The 10767-nt window shown below is 44.0% G+C and overlaps 1 protein-coding gene across 2 annotated transcripts in view; it reads right to left on the reverse strand.

The window, feature by feature from the left end:
* RANBP10 (RAN binding protein 10) overlaps window positions 1-10404 on the reverse strand; it is a 47789-nt gene extending 37385 nt beyond the window's left edge. For both annotated transcript variants that reach the window (XM_048515615.1, XM_048515614.1), the window contains exons 1-3: window positions 10179-10404; window positions 9082-9193; window positions 136-188 (exon numbers count right to left, since the gene is read on the reverse strand). In XM_048515615.1, the coding sequence (XP_048371572.1) occupies window positions 136-188; window positions 9082-9193; window positions 10179-10398 (385 nt within the window). In that variant the 5' untranslated portion in view covers window positions 10399-10404. The remainder of the gene's footprint in view (window positions 1-135; window positions 189-9081; window positions 9194-10178) is intronic.
* Between the last annotated feature and the right edge of the window lie 363 nt (window positions 10405-10767).

A 10767-nucleotide genomic window follows, 5' to 3' on the forward strand; every position in this document is an offset into this window, starting at 1 on the left:
TTCTTCAAGCAGAACTCTGCATCTGGACTCTACAGGAAGAGGACATTGTTTTTTCTCTTCTGAAAGCTGTACAGTTTCAGCACAGTGAAGATCAACACAGCACAGATCCAAGCACAATTCTTAACAATGACTCACCAGGAAGTCTGTTCACGTTGACACCTTGGGCTGAGAGTCCTATCCCCATGTACCTTCAAACAAACAGAATTTTGTTAGTTCAGTAAATAGCAAGCAAAATCACACAAGGGCTGCTCTCCTCTACTGGGAGCTCAGTCGGAAAGGTAGGAAGTCTCAAGTTATCACTCAGCAGGGACTTTGGTCAGATTTTTTCTGAAGTTAAATACAAAATGCCCAGGATGGTTAGACAGGACAACCGTTTTCACAGCGAGCTTCTCCTGCCTTTGTCAAAAGCTTACCAGCTCTCAGATAAACAATACATAAAATAATAAAATAGATATAGAAGAAGACCTGGTTTTTATACCCTGTATCTTTAAGGAGTCTGAAAGCACTTTACAATCACCTTTGCTTCCTCTCCCCACAGCAGACACCCTGTGAGGAAGATGGGGCTGAAAGAGTTCTAAGAGAACTGTGGCTAGCCCAAGGTCCTCCACCAAGCATGCTGTTGTGGAGGAGTGAGAAAGCAAACACCAAATTAGAGTCTGCCTCTTATTTGGAAAAGTGGGGAATCAAACCCGGTCTTCCAGATTAGAGTTCATCGTTCTTAACCAGTACGCCATGTTGGTAAAGGGTAGTAATGGACAACTGATATAAATTGGTGGAGTTGACACCCTTCAGTGTTGAGAATCTTTTAGAAGACGTTGGGTGCGATGTAAACCTGGTTCCACACTCATTAAACCAGTTCTCCTAACCCTGATATACAACAAGCTGAGAACAGCAACTTTGTAAACACACAAAATACATGCCTCAATTCCAGCATATTATCACTTCTCCAGTAACTAAGCAGGGTGCATCATCTACTACAGATAGCTCATTCAAACTCACTATCAGCTGCTACCAGGAATACTTCCCTCCCACAGCCATCCTTGGTTCAGATAACTCCTGGTCTTCTAACATTGTAAAACTTGGCTTTAATAATGACTAGGAAAGGCAACCAATTTGACTGGTGATGGTTCAAAGCACTGTAAGAGTGGTTTACTCTTTCAAGGAACTGGTCACGTTTTATATACACTGCACATACTGCTTTACAGAAAGAATGTCCCTTCTGGGGAGGAAACACACCTGTCAAGAAAGAGCCCATGGTTCTAAATTTTTAACCTCAAGCGTAATTCTCTGCTCTATCACAAATCAACCATAGGAGCTGCAGCAAGTTCTAAATTCTATCTTGAGGGACAGAATTGTCTGCTTTACATAAAGGTGTGATAAAAAATTCTATGCAGATTGTAAAATCATCAGTTGTGAAGAGTGACTCCAGACAAAGCATACATATTCTGTTAAGTTCTTCAACTAAGCTATGAATGAAGCCAGAGACCACGAAACCATATACCTAGGTGAAACCCATTTCAATTAAAACACTGTGTTCTTTCCTCTGTACTCAGAGCACATTATCTAGGCAACTAGCCATCATCTGGAAATGTAACAAAATCTACTTGTTTTGAACACCAAATTCCTGAACACTTTTGGAGCTTCACACACTTGAAAAGTTGGCCACAAAAAAACATAACTCTCCACTCCACCTCATTCACAGACTATAGCGGTAAAGGCCTAGAGTATTCAAAAAGTTAACAACTCATTCACTGAACCAATCAGCAACATGCTAAGTGACCTCACGTTAGGTCAGAAGCATTGCCTTACCTATTCTTAATCAGCACTTTAATCATGCAAGCTCTAACTGTTCATAACGTCCTAGAACTGAAAGGTATCTCAACGAACATGTGTGCTAAAATTTCAAACTGCTCGACCAAAATCCTCGCATTCAGTAAGTCCAGTTCTTATCTGAAAACCTAAAAATAAGACAATTTTACAACATGAAAATGTTTCAAAGCTACAGTCAGTGGCCTACCAGGCCTAAATGGTACCCAGGAGCATGACCCCCTCCCCGTGCCCCCCCCCCCGCCAGACTCCCCACACCTCACTATGGGAGCCAGCAGGGAGGGAAGGGGAGGGGGGCTCACGGGGACAGCTCAGATGGGTGATGTGGCGGCAGGTTGGCTCCTGGGCCGGTTTGTGCTGCGACACCTGCCTGGCCGCCCGCTGTGGCACCCTGCCCTCCCAGCCTCCCTGCAGGCCAGCTTCTGAGGTGAGGCCTGGGGAGGGTAGGAGCCAACCTGCAGGGAGGCCTGAAGGGGGATGGGGCTCAGCAGCAGGTGACTCGGATCCCTGCTGTTTTGTCATGTGACAAAACGGTGTACGCCTAGGGATGTGGGATACCCCATGTCCCCATTAGCGGTACGCACTGGGTACAGCTCTCCTTCTAGATGTTCTGACACTGCATATTATCAACATCAGTAGAAGTACATCTTCATGTCAACTTGTGGTTAAGATGGGAGACTTCTCTATCATGTTCTTTGGTCAATTTGTCTTCTAACAGGTTGCTTTTTCCCCAGAACCAAGGGAATTCTACTGGGCTTGTTCGCTTTGGCCAAGAACCGCTTCTTTCCTGCCAAGTTGCCCATCAAGAAAGCAAAGCAAATTATTTTATGTTAGCATCAGTAACAACAAGGGAGACTTTTCTGAGTTGTGCCAAAAAATCCAGAGATTAATATTAACACCAGCAGTTTGTCATTGGGAATAATAATATTCAACAGAGGAACGGTGAGAACCCAGAATGGCTGCTGTTTTAATTTGCTATTCCTGTTGTTTTTGCTGAATTGTATACACTTATATAATTTATTGCAAGACCATGCAATTGAACAGCAGTTAAACCATTTAAGTATAAGCAAATAAATCTATTGGGTCCAAATTTCCAATACCCAGTTTCTAAAAATTAAACCTCCACTGTCAAAAAAGAAAAGAAAAAAGAAGAAGCATTCTTAAGACACTAGAATTCCCAGGGTTTGTAAAAGTCAAAGCAAAACGGCTTCCATCAGAAGAACTGGTCAACTCCACAAGTGGAAACACTTTATTCTAATGCCAGCATAGCTCCCTGGGAGGTTGCCAGAGACTTGGGTGCCAGGGCAGAGAAGCCGTTGCTCTAATTCCATATGAGAAAGCGATAAAACGACTGCTAATGGGTAGCTGGAAGTGAGCTTCCCTTGGCTACAAGACGACAGTATGCATACTCCAACCCTATTACAAGCAATAATAAAATATACTATAAGTGCCAAGTAACTCATATGAAATAATCCAAGTCTTCTATAAACATTGCATGCCAGACATGAAATGTTGGTTGTGACAGCCATTCAAATCCCTGTTCATGTTCTTTATTGTATTCACTTCACTCCCTTTCTACAGAATGGCAGCTCTCTGAGGATTTATAGTTATTTCTGTATATAATACAGACCTACACAACACTTTTGTAATGATAAGTGTAAGTGTGACTAACTTTGTCCAAGGTCAGTAGGTTGTCTTGTGAGACAAAACATTTGGTGTTTTAGATTTTATCAAGTTTAACTCACTATCCAGCTATGTTGCTAGTTTTATTTAACTAGAACAAGGCTGTTTTCACCAAACAATATGCTCTTTGATTTACTACAAAGATGGTTTCTATTTTCAGTTTTATTTTTCCTGCACCTCAGATGGCAAATACTAAGATAAATGTATTAAAGTAGCAGTGGATGCAGCCCTCTAACTTCTGGGTAAATTCACAATTTTGATTGTAGAAAACCGACCAATCAAAGCAAAGTCACCCCCATCTAAATCCACTGAGTGCGAACAATTTAGGAAGGTGTACCTCTGATTAGGATTGTAGTGTAAGGCATGTATACCTCTTTATTCAACAAACATGCTAACTTTATATGGGAACAAAATTACATATGCGTTTTATGTTAAAACAGTGAAACAAGTTTAGGTTTGATAAGAAAGCAATGCAGCCCCCCGAAGCTGCTGCCTTCCCTCGTGGATGGTGGGGCTATGTGGTGGGGGCGCGGCAGGGAGGGTGTCAGCTGGGTGGTTGATCTGGTTGGATCTCACCATTGGGACGGGGGGCACAGTGGGGGATTCTCTTCACTGGAAAGTCAGTTCTCTGGATATTTAGTTAGCTCTTGAGACCACCATTCTTTTCACTACATCTTCACGGCCCCTTTTAGCTATTTCTTGATGTTAATGTCCTTTGGCTTTCATCTGGCTCTAAAGATTGCTGGCCCTTCCACGGGTATGAACCCTTCCCTACGCAAGATGCATTCAGTGCATATTCATCCATGGAGACGATGGACAGTTTTCCAGTTGCCAGAAAATCCTTCATGATTCTACTCACGTAAAGGAAGTACTTATTTGAGGATCCAGGCATTATGCACTAAATCCCAACTGAACAACATTTCTGATCACTAGGTCATTCTGCATGATACCTGCTGGGTAAAATAAGCTAATATAATCCATAATGACTACTATACCCTACTACACACAGAGCCATACAAATTGCAGGGATTCCTTCTGTCAGTCTTATGAAGAATAATCACTTGTTTCTGAGGACGTTCCATCCAGAATACAGTTATCAGCCTGCTTTTTAGGGACCTCGTTCTTTAAAGTGGTCATTTTGCAGTGACATATAAGAGAAAAACTTGACCACGCAAGTGCATGGTATCCATGAACTGGTTGAGTGTCTGTAGTTAAAATTATTGGCCTCTCATATCTGTAGCAATAATACAGTGACAGGGGAAAATTATAAAGACTTTAGAAATAACATTTAATTAAAAAATAAGAACTATGATCATAAGGACATTTACCATCTCTCTTTCATTCTTCTCTAAACTATAGTATTGATGCCAACATCTGTGGGAATCTTTTGGGACTGACTGTATCAGCTATTCCCACCAAATCTATAATCTGACTGTACCTACCACACTACAGTGTATCGTCCAAATCTGATCAATTGTGCTAACCAAGCAGTGCCCCCAGTATCCTGAGAAGTTGCAATTCAGCTTACCCTCAGTGGATGCAGTAATCTTCACTTTGCTGCAGGCTGCAAAGTTTTGTGGCAATCATGGGCATTCCAAGGGAATTTTTCCATTACAACAACTTTGGAAAATTCCAGGAATTTAATTTGCCCCTTCCCCCAACCACGAGCAATTTAAACAGTGTTGTATAACTAAATTTGGCTTAGATGCTATCTGCACACCAGAGACACAGTAGCTGCTTGGTTGCATCACCAGGATTAGCCAAACCAACATTTTTGTTAACACTTTAAGAAAGGACCTGTATCCACAGCTGGATAACATGTGTGGGAAGAGGAATACAGACAGCTCCCCTCCAATCCAACTCCTAAAATGTCAATACAGCCTAGGGACCATTAAATACACTTCTTTATATAGCCAGCTTATTACACAGAAATCTTGTACTAGGTACACTGGCCACCAGTCAGGCTGTTTGCATTGGGACTGTCCAGTAGCCGATAACTGGAGCATTACATAATACCTGGGGTAAGCCTGATATACCTCATGCGGCACCCTCCAGAAATTTCGCCATTTTCAAAAGAACAACTGACATTTCACACGCTGTAAAGTGCATCTCATAATGCAAAAATTCTGAATGCAATAATGGGCCCAGATTTACTTGGGGAGGGAGGGAGACACCCAGCCAATGGCCTAGGCTTTATATAGCCTTTTTATCATCCAAGTGAATAATCCTTCAACACTGGAAGTCAGATCCCATCCCTGGCACTATACAATGACTAAAGAATATTCTGGAACTTGCTGACCACCATTATACTGTCATGATCAAAGCGATCAGACTAAGATCGGGGAGAGCCAGGTTTGAATTCCCACTCAGCCATAGAAGCTTGCTGACTCACACTTCCAATGAGTCACACACTCTCAACCTTCCCCACCTTACAACGTTGTTGTGAGGATAAGATGGTGAAATTGAGAACAATACAGTAAATTGCTTTTGGGGAGGGGGGAGGGAGGGAAAGATGGAGTATATATAAATAAGAGCAGAAAGTAAAACAGTAACTTTTGCCAAAGAAGAAAAAGAACAAGCTATTAATTCAAAGAATTTGGCATGAATTCCTGGATCTTTTCAATGATTAACTGTGCCTTTGCATCTTCCAATGAGTCCATAATTACAGGCATGTTTTCATTTCATTGTTTTCTGTTGCAGGGTGAGACAACTTTGTAATATTCACAAGCTTATTCACAAATTAATACAGAAAATCAACAGTATTTCTGCAACCACTGCTGCTTGGTGCAGGCATCATCCTCTGGTTAATTGATTCGATCATAATATACCATCTAACCAAATAAACAACTTCAGGAGCACAAGATGCAGTTTAACCAGTCCTCAAAAGTTCTCAAGTTCTTGTGTCACCATTTCTACAAAATGGTAGAGGTTTCTCTTTGCATTTCTATGTATGAAATTCTCACAATTTTAAAAAGCATTCAAGCTTCATAGCCCATGATAGTTGGTATTTGATCCTTAATTTCTTTTGCAGGGAACCTCTTACATCTTGGAAATAATGACCCAGTGTTCATGGAGTAAGCAAGACCCATTCTTTCTTTCAAACCAGAAATAACTACAGGGACAGGCACAGGCCTGGAACCGCATTTCACACACAGACACAGTGGCCTGTTATTCTAGTTGGTGTGTTTTGAAAGATAAATGGTTATGATATACCCCAGTTTCTGACTTCAGCAAGTGCAAAGAACTCTAAACAAAAAACAGGCCACATGCCACAGATACTGGATGTTTTTCAGGCTATGATGGAACAACAGCACTAAGGAAACAGTAACAGAGCACAGAGCTCTAGATTGAGTTTGCCTGGTGAAGATCAAAGAATACATCTAGCTTGATATCAAAGAGCACAGTACAGTGAGGAAGAATGCTCCGGGATGAGGGTATTTTTGCCGTTCACTCTTCCTGACAATGCTTTTCCCATATCACATCCAAGATACTTTAGCAAAGCAGACTCTGAAGCTGAACATACAAATCTACTGAATCAGCTCACTGGTCCATCTGTGTCAGATTTGTCTATTCCGACTGGCAGTGGCTCTCCAGGGTCTCAGGTTGAAGTCTGAAGATCTTTCACATCATCTCCCGCTAGATCCTTTTATCTCCATATTGGAGATACCAGAGATTGAACTGGGAAGTTCTACATGCCAACCAGATGCTCTACCACTGAGCCATGGCTCCTCCCCTCAACTCTGGTTTTAAAAAGTCTACCAGCAACCCCTGCTACCTTGCAATTCTACAACTATGGTTTATCTGCAAAAAGCATAAAAAAGAAGTCACAGCGCCAAAACAAGAACGAAGCTTCTTTACTGACATAAAGATAATGCAAGAATATATAAGCTGAACTGCAACTTAACATACAGAGCCTTGGAACATATTCTCAGGATGCTGAGAGAGATGATGACTTGGTCAAAGGACAATACTAGCACCTTCTCTTCCAGATATCATACAGGGTGGGGCAGAGGCGCTATAGCCCTTATTTCCCCTCCAATCTACCCTGTACATTTTATTCCATAGATCAGAATGTCATTTGGACAGCGCCCTGAAACTGACAAATGATGACTTGGTCAAAGAACAATATAAACGTATTCTCTTCCAGATACTTTACTGGAGAGGAGGGCGCTATAGCCCTTATCTCTCCCAACACTACCCTATACATTTTATTCCGTAAGTCAGCACCTCATTTGGACAGCACCTTGAGGTGGAACTAGTGAATAGTACAGAATGGTAATAGAATGATTTAGTAATATCTAGGGTAGAGGAAGCAGCTGCTCGTCTTGTCGTTGTTTTCAAGGGCAGCTGGCATCTGATTTCTCACTTTAGCAACAGATTCACAAACATTGCGACAGTACCATATGAGATATTCATAAGTAAAAATGGTACTTCGGCTAACTCCATGGCCCAACAGAATCACCAGTTTTTCATCAGCCTCATGCCTAAAGATCTGATCTCTACTGTTACAACACCAAGCAACAGTATACCTGTTCTTCAAGATGCAACTGAGCAAGTCCACCTTCAAGTTCTTGCCCCTCCTCTCACATAACAATACACTGCTGCTCTTACTGAACAGAAATTTTCTGACAAATTGAGAAATACTCTTCTGGGAAGGGTTCTAAGCCTAGCCTCATAGTCCCGGCATTCAAACCGCATTCTGGGAAAGGCATCTTTTTCTTCTTATGAGCAGGCTCAGAAAAGCAGCATGAAGTGCAAAGGTTTCACCAGAATTACCAGTTATTCCCTCAAAACCACTTAACCTAAAATAAGTAATAGTGATTATAGAAGGATACCCTGAAATGGTGTTTTTAAGACTACAGCCTAAGGGACCTCAAGGAAAAGTATCACTTGAGGCTGTTTCAATGGATGAAAGTAACCTTTCCCCCTCCTATCAGGGAATCTTATCTGCAATTCTCATTATTCTGTAAAACTAATGGCCCATCCATGCTCTCAATTTGTGCATATGCATGCCTTGGCATTCATGTCCTGTCTTTTGAGCAAAATACCCACAGAGAAGTCCTCTACAAAACTGTTCAAGACCAAGGAAGAAGAGTTAGCCAAGTTCCATATTGGAACTTTCCCATCCGTTCCCTTAAAGTCACAGCCATATTTGATTTGAGTCTCCACACACAAACAAATCACGTTGGAATTTTAAGACCTAAGCTTGGTATAATTACCCATAACAGACAGCAAAGGGAGCAGCTTAATAAGTATGCTTCATCTTGATACATATTACCGGCTTGGCATTTAATTGCAGGAAGTCAAACCGGTTTTTTAACTTGAACTGAAGTTGAACCTGAACTGCAGTTGTATCCTCCCAGCTGAGCCTCAATCCAAACTGAAATAAGACCTGACTCAGCTTCCTATCTTAAATGCAAACTGGCACAACTTCCTGCTTGTTGGCATGTGGATACAAACACCAAAGCCCCCCTTTCATGCCCCCACATACTTCACACACAAGAAGACTAAGAGACATCCCCAAAGTGAGAAAAACAAATCATTCAGGATCAATTAGAAACACACACTCACCCATCTCTGCCTTTACTGACTATCTTCACTTCAAAGTAATAAATGCCACAGGCTGCAGGGATAGGGTGGGTGGCCCTCACTGAGGCAGCATCCTTGTGATTTTTTCCGTGGCCTGCAAAAAAAAGAGAGAGAAAGAGAGAGAGAAAGAGAGTGGGGGAGGCATGAGAGATGTTTTTACTCCAGTGACAGCCAAAGGATTTAAGTGGGGGCTTCAAAAGCCAGGTTCACTGGGTATGAAGGAACAGAAGAGGTAGATAAAAGAAAAGCTTCTGCATTGCACCATGAAAGAAAAGGCAGGGAGACAGCATGCCCAGCTCTCCCTTTGTCTGTCTTCCGTAAGGAGTTGAGCAAAGTAGACTGAGTATGGTGAGATCAGATTAGCAATGTAAAATAAAACAGAGGGAGAGGAACAGAAATGGTGGCCAACCCAGCCATGAAATAAAAAACCACACCCCCGGTTCTTGTCAAAGGGTTGCTGGCAAAAAGGGGTTCGGGAAACCAATAGCAGAGCAACTCCCCTCCCTTCTGCCCCACACACCTCCGTCTCTATCACCACAGAAGGGGAGCCATCCCTCTGCCCCCCCCCCCACACCCTACGATTTCCCTCTTCACCCCCAAGGAAACCACTTCCCCGACGTCAACGCACCCCCCACTTCGCTAGAGCATGGCTCCACACAGGCCCAACACGCCCTGACAGCGCCTGCTCTCGACCACTGTGCCTCTCTACCGGCTCCTTCAGGATCCCCAAACACCCCCCAACCCCCACCACGATCCCTTCATCTCCGATTAAGCCGGGCCACTCACCATACCGTTTCCTTGACGATCGTCAGCCCATCTTCCCCACCACCCCACCGCCTCAGACCTATTTACCTCAGGAACCCAATCCCACACCGCCGCCCCAAGTCTTCCTTCCCCACCCGATCTGGCAAACGGCTGCCCACCCTCCATCCATTCCCCCCCCCCCAGGAAAACCCCGATCCTCTACTCGAAATCCTTTACTCCTCCAGCCTAGCCAGTTCCCCTCCCTAGATGACCCCCCCGCCCCGAGTTTTCTCACCCCTCAGTCCGCTCCCTCCTCCCCTCCCCTCCCCCGATACCTTTGTAGTGAACGCGCAGGTTGCCTTGAGAGAGGCCGATGTAGTTATACTTGTCCTTGGGGCTCCAGGCGCGCGGCAGCGGAGTCTCGGCCTGGTTGACAGCCGGGTACAGGCGTCGGAGGCGCTGGCTCAGCTCCTGCTCTTCTGGGGGAGGCGGCGGCGGAGGTGGGGGTAGCGCCGAGTCTCCCCCAGGTAAGCTGCCTGCACCCGCGTCCGCCATCTTGGAATCACTATTGTGTCAGCAGGAGGGGAACGGGCCCCGTTTCCCTGGTTGTCCAATGGGAGACGCGCTCGGCCACAATGGGGTCCAGGAGCACGATGGGAAAGCGAGTCCCGACACTCTCGTGACCTGCGTTGGTCTATGTGAGAGAGGACTACAAGTCCCGAGAAGGACTCTGAAGCAAGACCCGCCTATTTGCTGTGCCGCAGAGAACGCCGGGAGAGCGAGTTCTTAGGACGGACAGGGTCTGTAGATCTGGCAGCCCAGGATATCTTTAACCTTCAAAGGCTGCAGACCTTCCCCCCTGCCTCTTTCCCACCCAGGACTGCCAATTATGGATTGGAAAATTCCTGGAGATTTGGGAGTGGA

This window comes from Sphaerodactylus townsendi, linkage group LG14, assembly GCF_021028975.2.
Source record: "Sphaerodactylus townsendi isolate TG3544 linkage group LG14, MPM_Stown_v2.3, whole genome shotgun sequence".
NCBI classification, from domain to species: Eukaryota; Metazoa; Chordata; class Lepidosauria; order Squamata; family Sphaerodactylidae; genus Sphaerodactylus; species Sphaerodactylus townsendi.